This window comes from Pseudopipra pipra, chromosome 7 (assembly GCF_036250125.1).
Source record: "Pseudopipra pipra isolate bDixPip1 chromosome 7, bDixPip1.hap1, whole genome shotgun sequence".
NCBI classification, from domain to species: Eukaryota; Metazoa; Chordata; class Aves; order Passeriformes; family Pipridae; genus Pseudopipra; species Pseudopipra pipra.
In genome coordinates, this window is record NC_087555.1 from 35,929,237 (window position 1) to 35,951,699 (window position 22,463).

Here is a 22,463-nt window from a genome sequence, read left to right on the forward strand (position 1 = left end):
AAAAGAGCTTGCAGGGCTTCTTCCCTATATTTTTATACTTGTCTCATGTTTTTCTGTTATTGTTTGCTTTATTGGTGCAGTGCTCTGTTCTTCCATCATGTGCATTGCTCAGCCAGTTTGACCCCACTGACAGAATGAACTGAGTTTAATATATATTTTTGTTAAACTGATACCTGCCTGTATTTCAGTCCACTGTGACTACACTGCTTGTTCCTTTACCTTTGTATTGATCAGTTTTATTTTATAGGGCAGCTGTACTAAGAGCACTGTTGTTGTCGATTGTCTTTATTTCTGCTCTCCTGCTGGTCTGTTCTTGCTGTATTGATTTGACTTTTTATGCATTGCTTTCCTTCTACCACATTAGCACCCATTCACCAGTTTAATGATCATGGTACTGTACAGAGTACAGTATATTGGCTTGTTAAATCATTTCCATCATATTAATTTCTACTTATATGTAGTACTGACCTATTTTTACTGTGCCACTTCCAAAATTGTCTTTGTTTATCCAATGCTGGCTGTCCTCCACTGCTATAAGCATCCCTACTTTTCTGTAGCTCTATTTTTAATGGCTTTTTGTTTTGTTTTGTTTCCCCTTCTCTCATGATTCCTTTTTTAGCTCTGTTGTTTGGTTTTTTTCCCTGTACTATTACTATGCTTTAAAACTTGTGGAGATGCTTAATTTGATGTTATGAGCTAATCTGTTTAAACACACAAGCTCAACTCTTCTTCTTTCTCTTTGTCCTTACACCTGGACATGGTGGTATCTTGATCAAGACCTTTGAATATTTATTCTTAGATTTTTGGTTCCTGTTTGGATGAGGTTATTGGCACAGGCTGAGACCTGGATGCTGGGGCTCCTTGGGGCCACACATTGTCATCTGTGTTATGCATTATATTATGTCATTAAAATATGCCACTGCTTATTTGGTCCTGGGGAGGATGGAGAGGAGATGGATGGAGAGCTCTGCAGTACATCTGGTTTTCAGATGTGGGAAGGGAAGGGGGGAAAAGGGATCTTAGCAGGGGAAAAGCTAAGACCACCTCTCTCCTCTCAGGAGCAGAGGGTGCCTTAGAGGGGACTGAGGATGCCACACAGTGCCTGGAACCACATTTTCTGCTGAACATTTGGTGGCAGCAGGAACTAAATTGCTCATAACTTCCTTTGGAAATAGTGTCTTCAGTGCTGTTAACTTGGATATGAAGAGTAGGTTTTATGGACAGAGTTGGTGATGTGCTCCACCCTTTCATAGCAACATGTTTGTGATTAATAAGTTGGGGGTTTTTTCCCTGTTTTTATTTCTCCCTCACCCTTTTAGTTTTGCCAATCAGAAAACATAGGCATATTTGAATGGTGAAAAGCAGAACTTTAATCAATAGTGCTTTAATCAATCAATTTATCTGGAGATTCCTCACATATCTCCAAGCAAATTCTTTGCCTACGTTAGCCATAGGCATGTTCTGACTCAAGATTGGGGTTATTTAACTCTTTTTATGGCCTGATAGGTTCACTTTACCCAGGGGATAATAGAGTGTAGACCTGATATGATAATACTTTGTCTTTCCAAGCCAAGTTAGAGGCAGAGTTGAGTAGGGCAAAACCTAGTCTGTGATTTTAGTGGATAGCCTGACAGACAGTGTGGAAATTTGGGATGTGCACAACTTACTCAGTTCCTACTTCATGATGTGGTATGGAAGTCTGGGTTACTGATTTATTAATTTTTTTTCTGGTTCACAAAAAATGCAAAATAACAAATCTAATAAGTCAGGTTTTATGTGTAGTCTGGCCATGAAACAAACTTTTCTGAAATATGTAATGAAAAGTGACATCACACTCATCACTATCCTGTTTTAAATTTAAACTACACTGCCTTGCATAATCAATTACTTACAGAAAATTGTAAAGCCCTTAAAATTCTGAAATGGTTTCTGGCATTTAATTATATAAGATTTTTGACCTGGCTAGGCAGATAATGTTAACACAGCTTTAATACTAAACAAGACTGAACATGTGTGTGCTTGACTTTTATTAAACTCCTACTGAAGAAACAGATTAATTGGAGGCTGATTCATTGGTGAACAGGCGTTAAAGACAGAAGGACCTTCTCACATTTTGTTCTGTTACCCAGGCTTATGCCATCTCAGGTTGGCAAGGAGATCCCAACTGTAGTGTTTTGAAATGTAACTGAAAGAAATTTTAGAATAACAGGTGCAAAAAAAAAAAAAAAAAAAAAAAGAAGAAGAGAAACCAAAAAAAAAAAAAAAGAATCCAACCCCTCTATACACACACAAAAAAAAAAAGAGGGAAAAAAAAGTGAGTCATTTTCAAAATGCTGCTCTGATTCCTTCCTAGTCTCTTGTGCCAAATGACCACCTGACACCTCTCTGACACAGGTATTGCCCAGATAGGTTTTCATTAGTGATGTTAAAAGTGTAAATGGGATCATGGGAGCCAGCATCTGTCATGATGATTTCCTACATGATTATTACTTCTCTCCTGCCTTAGAACAATTTTTAAGAAGATGTGTACAAGCTGTGATTAAACCACTTCAGATTAAGCTCAAAGTAAATTGAAAAAGTCTTTCTTAAAGCTCTCATTTAACAGTGCTTTACATCCATCTGCAAAATCAGAGCTTTGCTTGCGAGCACCCTCGGAATAGCCCACTTCCCACAAGGTAGCAGAGGTTAAAAATAAAATAGCAAGAAATCCGTGGCAAAGCACATGTGAGATTAACGGGGTGAAAGTACTGGAGTGGAGAGCTGTTTTCTTCTGTCTGAGCTCCTCGTTCTGCCGCACAACCCCCAGTCTGGAAATCTTAACACTGACACTTTTGTACAGATCGGTTTGTTAGCGATTTCAGATTTTAATTCAGCACCCTCGCTTGATTATTACTGACATTTCTTTTCTGTAATACCGGGAGAGAGAGAGAGAGAGAGAGAACGTGTATAAACAGATTTTTGCATGAACTAGGTGGTGGGCAATTTTGACATCAGCTCCCGAAACTTGAGAGAAATGCGTTTGCTTTCAAGGTGTATTTCTGGGATTAAAAAAAAAAAAAAAAGGGAGATGTGATCTGGGAGGCTCAGCTGTGCTCTTTGGTAGCTCCAGGTGGAATGCTGCCGATTTCTGGGTGTTTGTGGGAAGCGGGAGACTCTCCTGCCTTTATTTGGTTCTTGTGTGAAAGTGGGAGAAATGAAAGTATTTTGACAATTACCCATTGAGCTTTTCACTTCATTCAAATCCGCGGCGCAGCGCTGAAGTTGGTGAGTGGGTGTGCAAGGGAGAAGCAGAAAAACAAAAACACGTACTATAAAAGCAGGCTAAAAGCTTGCACAGCCCCCTGCAAATTAAAATCTCTGCATTTAATAAGTCCTGGGTTTTTAAACCATCTAGTCCTCTATCTTCGTTACTCCTGAACATTAAAGATACTGGTAAAAATTAACCTCTGATGTAAATCACTTGGATTTAAATATATTATATAGCTTAATTTATGAAATGGTTTGGATCTGTTATGTTTTATGAATGTTTATTTTCCCCTTACAATCCAAAATTGTAGAATCTAAATACCATTATGAAATTGTGAACTGAATTACATTCTCTTACAGGTTTGTGTGTACACTTATGCTTATTGTTGTGCAGCAATAGCAAAAAATATTCGGGGAATTATTAGTACAGCTGTTTCCAGGATTAGGGGTAAAATACCTTTTTTTTTATGCTTTAGTTATTAGTTCGTTATATCTGGCATTCTACAGGTAAAAACATAAAACCCTAAATTGAAAGCTAAAAAAAATACTAAAGGAAATGCATTTAAAACAAGATTCTTATCTAATGTTGTAGCTCAGCATATTTTCTGGGTTTCTAAATATAATTTATGAACTGATTTTTCAGCTGTATATATTAAGTCCCTGAGCTGGATTACAAAAATTTAATATAAAATACAATACATGTACAAGCAGTTTAAAAAAGGTATCTCCATGGCTATATATCATAATAAACTTTCTTAATATTTGCATTGCAACAGCTGATTTCTGATTTTTTTTTTCTAGTGTAGTAGAGCTAAAACACAATAGCTGAAAGGTGAACTTTTTTGTATTTCAACATTCCTAGCCTGGTAAAATTGTTCCGCTTGCTACATGATGTTATAAATATCAAGATTAGTTTCTTCTAAAATTACCAGTGCCAGCTGCATTCAGTTTCACATATTCTATAGTATTTTGTTACCAGTGTTCTCAGTTCAGTGTGAGGGGTTTAAAAATCAAATTAGTCACAAAAATCTCCAATATTAAAATCTGTTTATATGTTCCCCATGTATTTTAAATATTGTCCATAAATCCATTTGCCTTGCTGAGTCAAATACTTCCAGTAATATCACTGTTCTCCTTTCCTTTTAGCTCAGTATGCTCCTACCCTAACAATAACCATTTTAATATCTTCCCTGGTACCCAGCACCTACAATTTAGATAACTGGCAATCATGAAATTATCTGTAGCAGTGGCTGGTCTATTTGTGCCTGTAGATTTTTTAGTCATGAAAGCATAAATATATACCTATAGTCTTTCTTTAAAAAAATAATCCACTTCACTCTATTTTGACTGCAGTAGTCAAAGAATTTTTTAAGAATTTAATTGAATCATGAACTCTATTAGTACTGCAGCAGAAAGTAGCAATTTCTGCCATCCTGAAGTCCTTACAAAATCTTGCTTTTGAACCTGTGTGTATTTAAGTTCTTCAGCTGACATCCTTTCAGTCTGGGAATCTGACATACGACCACTAAACCAGGATTAATTGAGCACTTCTGTGCAGTACAAAACATTCTTTATATATTGACAAATATTTCTAAAAAATGGATTGGTATTTTTGCTGTTAATTGTTTCATTACTGACCTTTACCTCTGTAGACATATGCAGTTTTCGTTTTTTTGGGAGAGACTTTCAAAATATTTTTTTTTTAAGTGTCCAATGCTCAGTGCTAGCAGTGACATTTTTACAGTCTATTCAGAAGCATATATTTCACTCTTTTGTATCTCATTTCTTTCTATTTATTTAAAACAACTTAGCATGGAAAATCTTGCAGATTTAAGTGACAGTGATGATGTACAATATGCATAAAATGAGCCTGTCCCTACCCGTGGTGTGTATTGCTAGGGACTCCATTGCAATATTTACAGTTAAACTAAACTTTTTCAAATGAAGCAAAATTGCATTTGTTTTGCAGATTTGCTCATCATTAAATGTGAAACATTTCACATTTGTCTTTTTGAGTAATTGGCTTTTTAAAATGATAAGGTGCTCTGAACACTTGTTATGTGGATAGGTCTGACGTTGTATCCCAGAAATCCATATGCCATACAGACAGAACAGAAGAAAGATATTCACAAGCATGTCACAGATTGGACTGAAGCAAGCCAAAAACCAAAGTGCCATGGCATTAACAATAGCACCAGATTTACTGTCACGATTGCAATCTGTGCTGTATCATAGACAGAAGGAGAACTTTTGATAGGTAACACCTCAGTGTTTTTTAAATCTTTTTGGCAAATTATCATTTTCATTATATTTTTGCCTGCCATATAATATTATTATAATTGTATTAAGTCACTCTCACACACACACACACACATGCACACGCACAAAGTTTATTAGCCCTCAACAAAAGGGTTGATTTATCTCCCATGCTAACTATTCTTCAACAAATAGGAAGGTATTTTATTAAAAATTAACACACATTTGAGGGCAAATCATCCACAAAAGTAACCGGGATTTTTCAAACGGGCGTTAAGTTAATAAAATCTTATTTAAGAAAGTCTTAGTTAAAAAAAATCTTAGCTAATATAGCTAATAAAGGTACAGAAAAAAGCCATGTGCACCAAGAACAACTCAACTGCTCAGAAGTTTCCAAAGTTTGAAGGTGATAAAGAAGCAAAATTAGGGGAAAAAAATTTTTCTGGGGCTCAATCCCAACTGACTGCATTTTCCCATTGCAGGCATGTAGATGTTTCTTTTTGACCATAAAATTGTACATTTTCTTCTCGTGTAAAAAAAGCTGCATAAAGCAGATTTGGCAACACCATAATTCATGTTGAGCTCTGGTAAGTGCTGAAAAAGATTTACAAACTCACAGCTTGACACTGAGCCCACATGTTGGGTAGAGTAGAGAAAAAGCTCTAGAAATACTACATAGAGCTTCCTGGCAGCAAACAGAGAAACATCAGTCAATTGTTTTTCTGAATTGAAAGCCACCTTGGGACCTTGTTGAAAATAACGTCTCTGCCTATCTTTTCTGCAGTTTAAATTACCTGGCTGGGGGAGTTGTCCTGGGGCCATTCACAATAGGCTCTTTAGTGAAAGAAAAACACTGAAATTCTCACTTTGTATGAATTATAGATTTGAAACACAGTTCACGTAGGAAATGAGAATCGCGAGAGCGCAGGCAAACCTACCTAAACACAAGTCTGGGTGTTGCTACCTTCTTTGCACTGGAAAATACTTTTTTTTTATACTTTTTGAGCATCCTCTTCTGCAAGCCTTCATCTCAGATATCTCCCTTGTCTGAAATCATTGGAACTATTCGTGTGAGAAACGGTTGCTTGCATAATTTAGCTCACTACGTTGTACTTAAAACTATATTGGCAGCTTAGTTTGGGCTTGATATTCTTTGAAACGTTTCAAAGTTTACAGTGGTGCTGCTGCTGTGTTTTGCATTCGCTCCCATAAAATACTGTGTTGCCACAAAATGTTGTGGGAGCTTCATTTAAATACCATGAGCTGTGCACGCCTGCCTGGAGTCTGGGGAAAATCAGAAATTGCTTTAAATTTTGTTTGAAACCAACAGTAGTAAATTTTTAACAACTTTCTTTTTTTTCCTCTCCCAGTTTCTAAAGGTTTGGCAAAGCATATGATGGTTTAGGTTCGCTTCAGTTTGAGGGGAGCATCTACACATGTCTCCAGTCTCCACTCATGCTGATGGAGACATTGCTAAAGATAAATTATTATTAGCAGCAGCTCAACTTCCACTTTCCTGGATTTTTCTTGTTACTGTGATTTGTGTAGGAAGGAAACATGTGAAAGTGTTAAAGATCTAAAAGGTGAATCCTCTTTGAGGATGTTGCCATGAGTGACAGCATGTGGTTTTACCTGCTCCCCCCTCTCAGGTGTGAAGGGATGTGCAGGTATTTGATATTTTCTCCCAGACCTGGGACTGTTGGAGTTTACCACTCTGGGAAGGGCAACTCCTTGAATAAACCTAATTGTAACTCTCCTACCTGCTTCCAGAGCTTGACTGTCTCCCTGATCTTCAGTACCAGAGTCAATAATTTGTTTGAACAAGTTCTCCATCTAATCACTGACACACTTAAAGCCTATAGTGAGCTCTGTATCCATGTAAATGCATCTTTTTTAAGTGCTTGTGTAGATTTAAGGGCATTGTTTCCTTGTAAAATGGAAATCAGAGATTTCCTCACATAAATGCTGCAGTCCTTAATAAGGCATGGATGAACAGCAACTTTCTAAGTTTATTTAATTTTACAGTAATTTTATCCTTATATTCCGTATTTGGGATATTTTTAAAGAAGAGAAATAACACTTTTAAATCTGTATCAAATCAAATGCCTCAGATTTTCTTCAACCACTCTTATCTTCTTAGAGTAGTCACTGAATGAATGGTTTCAATTCAGAAATTAAAGGCATTTATGAACAGATTTTTTTCAACTTTATCAGCTGCTGCTCAATTCTCATTGTATTGATATAATGGTACTTCAAGATAAATAAAGAAATTTAGGACTTGAACAATTTTAATAACGAGACAGGAAACCAGATTAAAATGGGGACCATTCACGCTCCGCACGACAGCTCGGAGGACTCTGGCAGAAGAGTAACCAGCTCAGTGAAAAATCAGAAACTGTGATTGCTACTTAACACTGCAGCTTTTCACAGTAGCTCAGCATAAAGTTATTTAGCACAGGTGTTTCTGTAAGTCTGATACATTGGGAAAATTCACAAGGTTCTCCGGCTCTCTTGCTCCGTGTCGGCTGTGAAGTTGGTCCTGCGATGCAGCAAGCGGGTTTCTAGTAGCAAATAGAGTGTAGAGGCAAATGAGCAAGTTCAAAAGTAGGGACTGATCTAGATTCACTTGCTTGGTTGCTAATTTTTGTAACGCGTGACAGTAGTGAGGTGAGTGACCTGTCATTGAGCAAAAGCAGCGAAAAAGAGGGATGAGTTATGGTTCGGAGTTAAGCGTGAAACTAAGATCCTGTTCTCTCTGTCGATAAAAGCAGCTTTCCAAATAACATGGATATCAGTCCCCCTCCTCTGTTAAACAAGGGTTTTGATAAATATTCACCTATTTTAGTATTTCTCACTAGTTTGTTTGGGCATGGTGTGTTTCTCTGTTGTCAGCCTGCTGGTTTGCATTTCAACAAGAGATGAAATTGGTATAATTGAATTTCTAAACACCTAAAAAAACTCTCAGCAATTTTTTTTTTCTTTTATTTCTCAAGTTCTGGCAGTATCTAATTTATGGCTTAATTCTTTGTAAGGTCATCCTCTAAGTGAATGACTCCTAGTTAATCTCAGATATTATGAGCTTGGCTGTGATAGAGAATCAGCTCATCTGTTCTCAGAAAGAAAAGAGTGAGTTATGTGGATTGTTGGCAATTGAAGACTAAGAGTTTAGCTAAAAGCTAGGTACAGTTTCTTACATAGTTGTTGTTTTTCTCTCATTATTTTCAAGATATTTTGGCTGTCTTTTTAATAATATAGCCAACACTTTAAAAAAAATCATATTTTTTGTTTTCTCCAAGTAGGTACATAAGATTATTACTGCGTGTTTCCTTCTAACAGCAAAGGAACCAATAGGTGGTGGTGGGGTTTTTGTAGTTATTTTTGGTTTTCTCCCCCTCTAATTCCTTGATGAGGCATTCTTTTCTCTCAATTGGGCTGAAAGGTATAGCTTTCTTTTACTGTTAGGCTTACAAGTGATAGCTAACTTTATTTCTTGTGGTTCTGCTGTTAATTTACATGCAGCTCTTACTGGCTGTCACTAACATATCTTTTGTTCCCTGAAATATTCTCTCTGTGAATAAATATAACTTTTCTGCTATTTTCTGCTCAGGCTGATTGGCTCATTTCACTCTTGTGACTGAAAACAGCTCAAGCACTCAGATTCTGCACGTTGCCTATTTCTTAATGAAGTACCTTGCTGAATCAGGGCTACCGTGTTCCGGCAGATGAAAGGGAAGCACATGAGAAGCTGCACTGCCAGGTTCTGCTTTGAATGTTTTCCTTTTAATCAATTTTTAGACTTATTAGCATAGAGGATCATGGTTTTTGAGAAACAAATAAAAGCTTCAAGTCTGAGTCTTGAAAGCGTTGGGAAATGTTAATGTAATTGGTTCTGTTTATAGTTCAAACTCGTTTGCATGTCTCTGCTTAGACACGACTGGTAGAGTTTGGCAGCTGGTAGCTCTTCCAGCTCAGCTCTAATAAGTTAGTACCCCAAATCACTGGGAAGTAACTTATGAATTTCCTTTGTCAGAATCAAGAATCTGAGAGCATTCTTAATTATCTTAGTGGTAAGAGAACGTTGCAAGCGTTAGGTCATGGGTTGGATTGTAACATAACAACGGTAACATAACAGTTTCAGAAACTCAAGCCTGGAATTCCAGTTTCCTTAAGACTTTCTCTCTTGCCTCTCAGTTTAACGTCTATGCTACTGATGGGATGTTGCTTTTGATTTGTCCTGTGCTGTGGAGTGTGGTGAGGGCGATAATGTACCCAGAATTTCGAACAACATGGTGAGGAGGGCAAGAAACCTGAGGGTCAGGGGTCTGTGAGGAGATGCTCTGGTCACAGCCCCTGTGTATCTGCACTTTGGGTTGCTGTATAACCACGAGTCTCTTGGCACAGCATCCTCAGTGCTCAAATTAATATGCAAAGATGATACCTTTGGACAAGGAGGCCATGATGTGTTTTAAACCACTTCAGTTCTTTGCCATGGGTGCTGTACATTTACTAGTGGCAAGAAATCAAGCAACAATAATGGTGTTAAAGGGATTCAGATAAATGGGGTTTTATGGCACGGAGAACTCGACCCCCAAATACTCGGCCATTCCTGGCCTTGATAATTTTGTGTATTTTTAGCTTCCCTTATATTTAGATCCTAGAGTTCCTGAACAAGCTATCACCCCAAACCTGCATTTGCCTGTACTCCATCATCCCAAAGCTTGCAATAGAAACGAATATCAGGCTTTCAGACACAGCATATTTAGAAAAGAGAGACAGAGTCTGCCAAATTCCCAAAATCCACTTCCCAATTCCCCTCACGAATAGCAGGAAATTACTTGTTATCAGTGGGTAATTCAGCCACAAACGTTATTGATTATCCAACCTCAATCTTTACAGTCTTGATGGCCAAATATTTTGCAATCATTCTCCCTATTTAAAACTAGAAGATGTGATTTTTATTTTGGAAAAATGGAGTTTTTCAAATTTTCTGCATGCCACATCACATTGTGGCGCGTCCCTCCAGATTGTCCAGTGTGATAGCCAGAAGCTTGACTGACAGATGTCAAAGTGTACATCATGTTCTAATACATGAGAAAAACTTACATTATTTAAAAAAAAAAAAATCAGATGCTTGCAAAAACTATACATATTTTTAAAATAATGTATTTGCTTTTATTGTTTTTTATTTGGTATATCCCAGTGCATACCTGAAACTCTAAGATCTAGAGAGGAAGTATGTGTTTCTTATATTTTTTCCTAATTTCACTGTATTTCTTACAATTGCAGAAGTTGATCCAAGTAGGTTCTCTTCTTTCTGAGCTACACAGTTAGATGAATGAGTAGTTTTTCACCCAATGATCACTGGCTGACCAAATTCAGTTAGTTTAAGAAATTCCCCGAGTTTTGAGCTATATTCTTCCTGCATAGAAAAGCTCTACTTAGCCACTTATTGTGAAGAGATGATTTGATATTTTTAAATAACATTTTGAGTAATCTTCTGTCATTACTAAACTACCACATAGAGCAGATGATAAATTTAAAGGCCAGTGCAATTCCAATGCTGCCAGTGCAGTTCCAGAATGACTAAATAAAAATCCAAGGATCCTCCAACACTTGAAAACTGGTTTGAGACTATCACAACACTTTGGAGACAGACAAAGTCCCATTTTTTTTTTAGATTACAAGAGTTTCTAACTTCAAAAATTAGAAGATATTATTCTTTGAATTAAACACTGTTTCCATACTATCTATACTGTGTTGCTTCTTATTACTTAAAATAACATCATTCACAAATGAGATAAATGTCAAAACTGTGTAAGAATTGTTTGGGAACTGCACTGGCAACCTGGAAATGTTCAAGGCCAAGCTGGATGGAGCTTTGAGTAACCTGATCTAGTGGAAGGTTTCCCTGCCCATGGCAGGGGAATCAGATGATCTTTAAGGTCCCTTCCAACCCAAACCATTCTGTGATTCTGTGATTTGGAATATATGTGTTCTTCTGTGCTCAGTTAATAACCATATTACTTCTGAAAGTTTTCTCACAGGATTGTGACTCCTTAGAGACTAGAGCTCAGATAGGTGACAAAATGTATTCATCTTTGTCCTGAATCTCAACAGCATAATATTTATTAAAGCACTAATTTTTTAAAACAGAAATCTTTTCAGTTGTTGTAGTTGGAAGTATTTGTTTTCTTAAATGGATGTAATAGCCTTATTCAAAACATTTTTCATCCTGCTTAGCTTTTCCTAATATTTACATACAAATAAAAAAGGAAAGAGGCAAACCTGAGATGTAATGCATTGTTTGCTCCCTGCATGCAAGGGAAGATAATAACCAGTATCTTTTCCTGCCTGCACCACTTAGGAACTTGACACAGCTGGCAGAGTAAGCGTTCAGATCGTGGACCAACTTTGATGTTGTACATTGTTATTAAACAATAGCTGGCATGGCTGTGTCACAGCAGGATATTGCACTTACCGTTCAGCAGACCTGTTTTTATAGAAAGGGATCTCCTGCCTCTTTGCCCCAGGCCACAAAAACCTTTACTGCAGAGATGATGTTTTGGATCTCAAGCAGTAGGAGGAACCTTGTGGTGTTGTATTGGCTTTTGAGAAGTTAGTAAAATAACATATACAGCTATTTTGGAAAATGACCACATGTTCTACATGCTCACTACACAGTTCTGAGTCACAAGAAAAAAAAAAAAAAGGGAAAAGAAACTATCCAAATGAAAAGAAAATGGTAAATATAACAATGAAAATCCCATTCAGTAGTGCTGTTTTATCTCTAAGAGATGGTTTATTCAGCAGCAGGTACCAATCCCCACAAGAAACATCTGCTATCAGAGGATTTGCAGGTACACCTTTGTTCACTGCTCACTGAATTTGTGTCAGTATTATAATTCAGCAGGTTTCTGCTTTTCACACAACCCAGGATTAGCACTGACTTGGGCTGGAGGGCATTCAAGCTGCTTTTCTTCTTTTAGCTATATTTCTCTGTAAACATCTAATTGTTTCAAAAAGTGATGTACAGTATGCAAAAACCTGAATTCAATGCAAATAAGCCTGTGCAGCTCTAAACTTAACAGGTGTTCTCATTAGTGTATGTAGACAAGGAACGATTCTTGAAAGTTTTATAAACACTTATAATCATGGCCAAATACGTTACTATAAGTATAAAGATACTTATAGCAACATCTCTTTTCTCTTATTGTGCAATCTCAGCGCTTATTAATAGGAGACATGTGTCCATAAATGAAATACTAAGAGCCAGCACTGGCTTCTTCCTGCAAATAATGTAGCTGTGAAATGCTCTGCTACTGATGAATAAATTTCTGGCTAAAATAAGAGTCAACAAAATGAAATCTTTACACATAGCACATATATATTTTAAATATATTTCTTTGCTCGGTGTGAAAGCAGAGCATTCATTCTCCCTTTGATATTTTTGTTTGTTACAGGGACTTATCACGTTGAGTCTCACTCACATACATCATAAACTGTTATAACATGCATATAAAATTGGACAGGAGGACCATTCATCACTAGGTATTGTCCAGCTGGTAAAACGAAGAAAGACAGGACTTCTCTGAGAAACCATTGCCAATATCTCTGTGTGTGGCTGTGTAATATATGGCTTCAGATTGCAAAGGCAATAACAGTAAAATATTACCCCAAGGAGAAAAGTAGCTTGCAGTAGGTATTCATACATCGCCTTTAGTCTTCGTCTGCGGACAAAATGTACAATTGTCTATTCCCTGACTTCCCACTACGTGCAGACACCACTGAGTTGTGTCTTAATTATTATCTCCTGCTTCTCTGCTTTTACCAGTTTGGGGGCTACTTATTTCTTGCTCCCCAAGACTGGTGACTTCCATTCTCCCCTGACTTTGGCTTGAAGGCTGTCAGAAGTCCATCCACGCTGCCCCGTGGCAAGGGCAGCTCATCTGTGGGGCTGGAGCAGAGGGTAGCACGGGCAGGGGGGACATGGCAGGCTGAACACAAGTGGTTGACATCCAGGATGGTCATCTGCTGCCTGTCTCACGTTTCTCTTTCTGCTCTTTACCCTCTGAAGGAAACCCTTGCTTTCAGAGGTCAATCTCAGTATTCCAACTGTCTCGCACAGGGGAGAATACCAGTACGGCAGATCAGCAGGAAATACCTCCCAGTGTATTCCCTGGATGTTTGTCAGAGAGTACTTTCTCTCCCTTACCTTCCCCTTTGCTCAAGTAGCATGTGCTTTCCTCTCATACGCCTCCAAGGGCAGTAAGAGACCTGGAGTGGTGGGTGCATAAGGAAGAATGACAAGTTGTTCCTTGAAATCAGTGACATATCCCAGTACCCCTGGACCTTTCCTCCTCCAGAGAAACTCTGTGGATCCCCAGCCTGAGCTCCTCTTCAAATCCAGGGAGGAGTTTTGGTGTCTCAGGACCTAATCAGCTTGGCTTGTGACCTCCTACTGGTTCAATATCTTCCATAAAAGCAATAAAAATCAGTTCTTCAACTGAGATTCTTCACAGCCCAGAAGGAAAGGAAAATTTTACTTTATAGTACAGAAAGAAGACTTGATTCTCTCCTTGCTAGTATTAATGTAATTCAATTGTGTACTAAGAGTTCATGGCACAGCAAAAGGGAAACTTTAGGCTCAAAGAATTTTTCTTCTTCTTAACTATCCCAGAGTTCATTATTTTATTGCTAAATTATGTTGAAGGGCTTAGTCCCAGGAATTCACCATGAAAATAAATTATCTGTTCTCCACTGGTGCAATATAGTTTTATTTAAAAATTTATTGTTTCTTGTAAGTTTGACCCCCAAATTTGAGACTGTCGAATCCATTTCAGAGGCACTGATGTGTATAATGCCAGCAGTAGTTTCACTAGAAAGCAACTTATTGTATATGAGAAGGTTGTTTTGATATGATGACCCCACAAAGGTTCCCAGAGAATGGATGTGCAAATCAGTCATACCACAAGGCAACACAATTGAGGAAATATCCTATAAACATCTGGCAGCATTTGGTCTTACAATTTGTAATATTGCAGAAGTTGTGAAAACACAGGATCTGTTTGTTGCCTCTTTGCAATCCTTGGTTTTCACAGTCATTTTTACAGACTCAGAAAAAAACGGGGTAATTAAAACATAAGGTTCAACATCTTTAGATATGTAGAACATTTTCTGTTGCCTAAAACAAATATTCCCAAAGAAAGTATAAAACATTTTTCTGACTTGCAAAGTTTTTGCAGTCTATCATTTAAATTACTTAAATAAAGGGAGCTTTACTACTCCCAAAAGCTGAGAATATAACACCCGCCATGCATATTAGCTTGATCTTTTTGACAGACCAGAAAAGTGTTTGTGTGTGCCAATTAAAACAAAAATGGATCCCTAGTGGCTTGTTCCTCACACAACTTCTGAAGACTGCTATCATTGTATGCCGGGGTAACCCTGGATAAGGCGGCTCTCCAAAGTAAACAAACTTTTCAAAACTTTCATGACAGATGGGGGTTACAAATGCATTTTAATAAGAGAGTTGCCAAAGCAACTTTTTTGCAATCAGCATATATTTACTTAACATCTAGCAACATTGGGAACACAAGGCAGATACTTTCTCACCAAATTTTTTAACAAATATCTTTTTCTTTTTTTTTGAAAGATTGGTTGAAGACCTTTTCTCTCAAGCTGATATTTCCCCATCACTTCCATGTTAACTTTGCTCGACATCCAAAGGACTGCTAGATGGGTGAAGCCAGACTGTAATATGAGACAGACAATCTGCTTGATAATGAAATTTTTTTGGTAGTCATAAACATCTTAGAGTCCTTTAAGTAATTTAACTATCAGCATAACCATGACTACCTCTGTTTGATAGGCTGGATCATAGAATGGATACATGATGCTGTACAAATATAATGCAGCTCAATACTGATCCTTTTTTTTCCTTCTATTTCCATTTTTTTACTATTAGACTCAGCTCACCACAGTACAGCACAGAGATATTTTATTTATCCTTTCGGCTGCTCACTCATACAGCATAAACATGGCCAAGAGACTGGATTATCTGTGAGAAAGAATTTAAGATCAACTTCCAGAAATGCAGTTAGACTTCTGACATGTTTTTTTAAAACTTGCATAGCTCGGTCCCCATTTAACTCAAATTCAGTTAATTAAACCACTAAGGAGCATAGTGTCTCCCAAATTTAATTAATTCTACTTCTACTGGGGGTGTGGACACATAAGTATCTATGTTTTATGTGTTTATAATCAAGTTATATTATATTCTAATGATTTTTTAAATTAATATTTAGAGAGAGAAAATTCCTAGTCTTCTTTCTTTCTTTTTTTTATTTTTTTTGAATTTTCCTTTTGACTCTTTTCACAGCTTCCCTGTCCCAGCCCTGGTCGCTGCCATGCAAATGGAGAGTAGCGTGTCCTGTGTTACATGGGCTGGGTGGATAGATCCCATCCAACAAAAATCTCTCAGGAAAACAGAGGGAAAAGCCAAGATTCTTCTTCATTATGGGGAATCAGGTTGATTAACATGATCAGAAAAAAAATCACCACTTTGTGAGAGAGCAAGGTGAGATGAAGGGAGCAGTGGGAAGGCGGAAAAGTGTTAACTTTGGAGCTAGAAATGCTCCAGCGACTCACATTTCCTTTTTTTTCCTACACATATCAAGGGCAGCAATCCCAATGCACAGTGCAACAAGAGGAACACATTTTATTGAATTTCTGCACGCAGAGGTATCTGTCAATCCAAGTTTAAATCACTTAGTGTTCACCACAAGCTGTGTGAGTCCCAGGTGGCATCAAAATTTCAGTTTTCTGCACTGAATCTTGCACTGGATTAGCAACTGCTGAAGTTTCCACGCTCCAAAAGCATCCAATAAGCCAACATCGAACCATTGGGGTAGGATATATGAAGCTTCACCCCAACAGTCCACCAACTTGAACAATGGCTTGTTTCAGTATTTGGCTGAAATAAGAACTGTGAGATGTTTTTTTGGTGGCCATGCATGAGCTATACCTGAGCCACACACTTCCCAAGCTGCTCCCTCTGCTCCCTTTTGCTCGCTGCAGGGTACAGACTAAGTTTTTTTTTGCTGCATTTCTCCTTCCCCACAGGATTCTTCACTTCCTGTGTTAAGGTTTGTTCTTGGCATTGTCTGAAAATAGTTCATCACTGCAAATAATAGTTCTGGCCACCAGAGATGCATAAGTACACTTTGGAGTGGGTGAATCAATAGGACGGGTTTGAATTTTTGTTTTGCTATGTGAATTTATCACCCTTTCCCATATCTCCATAGAGTGCCTATCAGTAGGATTGCTAAAATTGCCTCCATCCCTGTTCTGCAGTTAAAATAAATTTAAGAATGAATGTATCTATAGAAATGCATATTGGTAATGAACTAGAGGGATATCCTGAAGGAGACATTTTTCACAGCAGTGCAGCAATCCTCAGACCTGACTTTGCAGGAAAACTATGGACAGAAGACCCTGGGCTAATCTCATGGCACTTTTCTGGGTTTTATCTGCTGTTTTTCATTGGTATAAGCATACTCTGAAATGGAACAGTCTCTAAGACACGTTCCAAAAGGTGATCCAGGTGATCTCTAAAGGTTTGGAAGTCCGGGAGGAACACAGCCATGCTCTGCACTATAGTATGTCCCAATGCATAACCTAGCACAGGAAAAATATATAATTTATAGGATTTTTAAGAACTGGTGATCCTAGGTAGCATCCAAAGTATATTTATATATTATAAAATAGTAAAGGTATTAATTAGATAGAGTGTCCCTTATTTCTTAAGGCTACAAGGATATCTTTCTGTTTAATAATATAGGACCTTGTTGAACACCACCTTGGTACATCATTAAGCTGACACGCAAAAGAAGCTCAAGTCTCCATTTGCAGCTTTATAAGGTGACAAGAGAAACCCTTAATAAGCCACAAATAGAATATCAGAAAAAGTGTTTCACACCTGCCCCTCTCACCACTTCCCACACAGTGTTGGCAGCCCAGCAGTGCATTGAATTTAGCACACATTTACCTGTGGCGAGGCTGTATTTTCAGAGGATCAATGCTTAGCAGCAGGACAGGATAAAACTACTGTGTGAGTGAATTCACCCTTTGAAGTAATTTTTCCAAGGTGTTGTAGCAAAAACAGAGGGAATCCAGGCAGCCTGGCTCTCCTATAGCCAACCTGAAGGGCATGGCAAACCAGAGCGTTGATGTCAGTTGTCATTCCTCATGGGTATTTATTGCTGACAGCAGCAGCATCATTCTGCCTGGTAAGGTAATGCTAATTCCAGACTGTAGCCTTTGCAAAAATGATGGCTCAGGGAGAGGGATTTCGGGAGGTATTTAAATAAGTGAAGTACCTGGCACAATGGAGTCTGGCAGCTCTAGATAGAGCACTTCATTTTCTTTTTTTTTTCCCCCAGATTTGTCTTTCATTTGTTTCCCTGGCCCCTCTGTTTATTTCAGCAGTGCCTGACACAGGGATGGTGTGTTAACAGGCCTTAATACTGAACAATTTCTGCTTGTTGTTAGTTATACATCATTTAGGGCTGTGATCATAAATTGTTCAATCACGAGGTTTAGTCAAAACCAGCATTCTTCACTGTTGTCTTTTCCCAAGGGTGTTGAAAATTTGATTGTTCAAAGTGCAAATATGGTTTAGCAATCCCTTCCAAGAGCCATTTATCAGAAATCCTAAGGAGGTAATATATAAAAGTGGGATAGAAAACCTGCACATTAAATGGGATTTACCAGCCAAAGCCTTTGGAACTGCTTGCCTGTGAATGACTGGAGTGGAGCAGAACAAAGTCAATTACTGACTGTAATTAAGGAGTGGATGCATTTAAACTGTAGAGAGCAGTAGCAGTCTTCTTGAAACTGTCTAGTTACTCTGAAGATTAGTCTGAGGAAAGAAAGAAAAGGACCTGAACTACATCTTACAGAAAGTATATTTTAAATGAATTCTCTTCCCTCCATTCTATGATCTGTTTTTACAGATTTGCTCATAAAACACTGATAATATATGATTATCAAAATAACACATTCAGACAAAGAAACTTTCAACATGTATTTTGCTTTGGTCTTGTTAGCAATGGAGTATCTCTTTTGCATATCATACAGTGCAAATATTTATGCAGTGCTGAATACTTGTATTTTAATAAAGCCTGAATTTACTGAACGGAAGGCTGAACTATGTTGTGTCCTTTTTAAGCCTTCAAAATACAGTAAATCTAATTACATATGTTGCTCTTACTTTGAAAATGTTATTCCATTTTATAATTTTAATAATGATTTGTTTATACTGCGAGAGAGGCATTAGATTGAATTGTTGCCTGTGTTTAGTCTAATTCATATCTGCATGTATACATTAATAAATTGTGATATCATATCATATATTTTGAACTCAAGCCTTGCCGTGTGAGCTGGGCACAGAACTGGAGGTCAGCTCTTTCTACTGCTCACCTTAAGCTGAATTTTGGCCTTTTATATCCTTTCTATAAAGGGAAGGGTGAGTGTGTGAGTAGCAATTAACATTATATCTTGTGGACTAATAAGGGAATTAAAAGTCCCCTAATAAATAACTGTCCCATGTGCATGGGGAGCAATGGGGTGGCTGGAGTTTGCTCCTAATGGGTGCAGAAGGGACAGGATGGGATGAACATCTGCAGCCAGGCAGCGCCCGAGCCAGGGGACCATTCCCACATTCTCCACAGTGCTCTCACAGGATGTCTCTGCTGGAGCTGCACTGACGGGATTTTCCTTAATGCTGATGACTTTGGAAACCTTCCTTGCAGGCATTTCCTCAATAAAGGCAGGGTTTTGGACAATTAATGAGACATTAAGCTGTTGTTTTGTTTTTTAGGTTTTTTTTCTTGGTAGTATTTCAGTTTTAAGGAAGATGCAGGGAGTACCCAGGCTGGTGAGGATCTGCTGTTTCTTTTTTGCTTCAGTAAAAACTCTTGACACGGTGGAGATGCAGTGAACAGTAGCACTTCATGTTGATGGATTTACATAAATAGGCTGTGCTAGGTCTTAATGGCTTTGCTCTGCTTTTCCTCAGACTTTGGTCAGAAGGAAATCTCTATTGTCCACTATGTTCAGTTGTTGTCTGAAAAAAAAACTGAATAGGTTTTGGTGAATAATACCATGTTCCAGTGAGCATCCCAACATGCAGACATAACCTGTATCCCCAAAACACTGAAACTCAACTGTCCAATTCCCAAAAGTGGATGTTACATTTTGCACAAGCAACTCTTAATAACAACAAAATAAGAAAAAATTTTGGTTTCGGTGCTGACAGGAGCTGAGCTGGTTTGGCTGACAGGAGCTGAGCTGGTTTGGAGTGTGGGCATGATGAGCTCCTGTCCCTTCCAAAATGTGATGGGGTTTTGTAGTCCTTCATTCACCTGTCTGCAAACACAGACAGCTGTTTTGTCTTGCTTATGCTCTGTGGCCTCAAGTACCTGGACTGCTGAATAATCCTGGGGCAAAGCCTCACTTTTGCCATCTGTAAAATGATCGTTTCAACCTGTTGTGTGAAGTACCTGGAGGTTTCCTCTGGTGAAATAGATAGATAGATAGATATGTAAAATAAAAAATGATGTATCATTACCATCCCAGTGGTTTACAGAAGTTCAGACCAACAGCATATACATGCATATTTCCACCAAATATTAGGTTAGGCACTGAAATAGCATTATCAGGGGATTGAATGTTCTTTTGATAAATATTCCCAGTGAGTGGGTCAAAAATGTAAATCGACTTCTATGCAGACAAACTGGGGATTTTTTTTTTCATGATAAATGGGCTCCTAATTACTCTGCTGCAGCCATCTTTGATGGTAATTTTTTTTTTAATGTGGAAGAGTGACATTATTAATTTTACCAAAGTGCTTGGAAGTGGACTCCGGAATTTCAGGTGTATAATATATGTGCAAATTCGAGAATGATGGTACCAGACATAAAAATAATAATTCTAAAATAGAAAAGAAAACTGCAAATAGCAAGAAATAATTCTGTTATTGCATTCATTTCTTTTCAGGGTGCTCTAATTTCATTTGAACTGTGTCTTACCGCACTGAGTTTCCTGGCTTTCCTTAACTTTTGTCACATTCCCATTATTTTTGCACTATTTGTGTTCGGTGGTTGCATTGCTGAGACAATATCTCGTTTGTTGTGACATATTCAAAACAGTTTTCAGACAGAGGTTCAAAACTCCTCGGTAACTCAGCACTCCAGCAGATAATTCTTGGTACAAAGGAAGAGCACTTGGGGGACATAGGAGGGAAAACAGAGGAAAATCATCTGTCTGGTGTGTGCTTTACTTACCTGTGTGTGTCCATGCTCTTCCCAGATCACGACAGTGTCAGGAAATGAGTTCCTCCTCCAGTCGGATATCGACTTTCTCATATTGGATTGGTTCCACGCTATCAAAAATGCAATTGACAGATTGGTATGTATTTGTTTTGGCTGTTACCTTTATTAATTAAGATGTAGCAATTTCAACTTCATTTGCTCAGGCATCTCTACAGGTTTTAGGCAGTCAGCAGCTAGCTAGACGTTCCCTTCTCTGAAGGACATAAAAATATGTATGCAAATCTACTAAAAAATGTCAGATAAACAAGGTTGTTGCACAAAAATGTCATTTGATTCTTGCCTCAAAACGGAACGCTACATTTATTTCTCTGAAATAACAAGGACGTTGGCTTGCTGAGGGTTGTAAAAGCACACAAGCACTTAATAACTAATGAATTTCTGCTTTTTCTGTTTATGCAGCCTACAGTATATAATCTTCAATAGAACTATTAATACATTTGAGCCTTTTATGAATTTTTGTATTACTTATTCACAAGAATAACACTAGCAAATAATATTCCTTTGTAACTGATTGCTGTTATTCTCCCAGGAAGGCTGGGGGTTTTCTACTAGAAGTAAGCAGGGTTGCGTTTTATTAAAACAGTTTTTAATTACCAAACCAGCTTCAGCTGTAGCTTTTTCTTTCTTTTTTGCCACTCTCAGTACAAAATCCAAATGTCTTCCTGCTATCTCTGCCTGATCCAAGAACAATTATTTTTTTTTTAGAGGGTACTGACTTTCCTTGTTCACTGCAGAATCTGGTGAGAGAAAAATATCCCCATTTCTTGCATTTTTCAGTGGTTTTGCTGCAGTGGAATTTGCAGCCTCTTTGAAAGGGTTAATCTGAACACAGCTACTGTTTCCTTAAAGAGCTACAAACATTCTATTACCCTGAGGCTATAATCAGCCAAGGAAAGTTTGATCTGATGATGTATGTCTTCATATTGTGCATTTCATTGGGTGTGTGAGGATATTGATATCCGACCGAAGATTTTGGGGTGGAGTTTTTCCACAGAGAGTCAGAAAAAAAAAATTTTTTTTGGCATATTATTCAGCTAAACATCTAATAGACTTGATTATATATATTATTTTTAGTGTAGCTATAGTAATATCGTGGCATCAGAGCCACAGCAGCAGCAGCTGGTGGGGCACAGCTGGCCCGTGGCTGGGGCAGGGCTGGTCCTGGCCGAGGTTCTGCTCTGCCGTGTGCGCAGGACAGGATGTCACCACCCAGCACTCCGTGGCCACTTCACCCCTGTCATTTCATTCAGTTTTAAAACTTTGAACGAGTGTGGAAAGCCTGGCAGCCCTCCGGGCTGTTGGGATGGCTAAATCTCACCTGACCAAATGCCATGGGAAGAGACGTGGCTTTAGCTGAAACAGCAGCTCCTTTTTTTCGTTTATTCTTTTGCTTCTTTTCCCCGTTAATTTTCACGTTGTCTGCCAGAGAATTAGAGAAAGAGAGAAGCCCCCCAACTGCTTCCTAAGCTTAAACCAGCAGAATTCAACCCCAAATTTGCAATGATATTTGAAACACTTGTGCTTGTAAGAATATTTACTGTAACTATCTAAATCAGAAAGGCAATTTAA

At 38.0% G+C, this 22,463-nt stretch overlaps 1 protein-coding gene across 2 annotated transcripts in view; it reads left to right on the top strand.

The window, feature by feature from the left end:
• The window catches only part of ARHGAP15 (Rho GTPase activating protein 15), a 331,924-nt gene that overhangs the window by 147,398 nt on the left and 162,063 nt on the right, over positions 1-22,463 (top strand). For both annotated transcript variants that reach the window (XM_064661638.1, XM_064661637.1), the window contains exon 7: positions 20,872-20,970. In XM_064661638.1, coding sequence (XP_064517708.1) covers positions 20,872-20,970 — 99 coding nt within the window. The remainder of the gene's footprint in view (positions 1-20,871; positions 20,971-22,463) is intronic.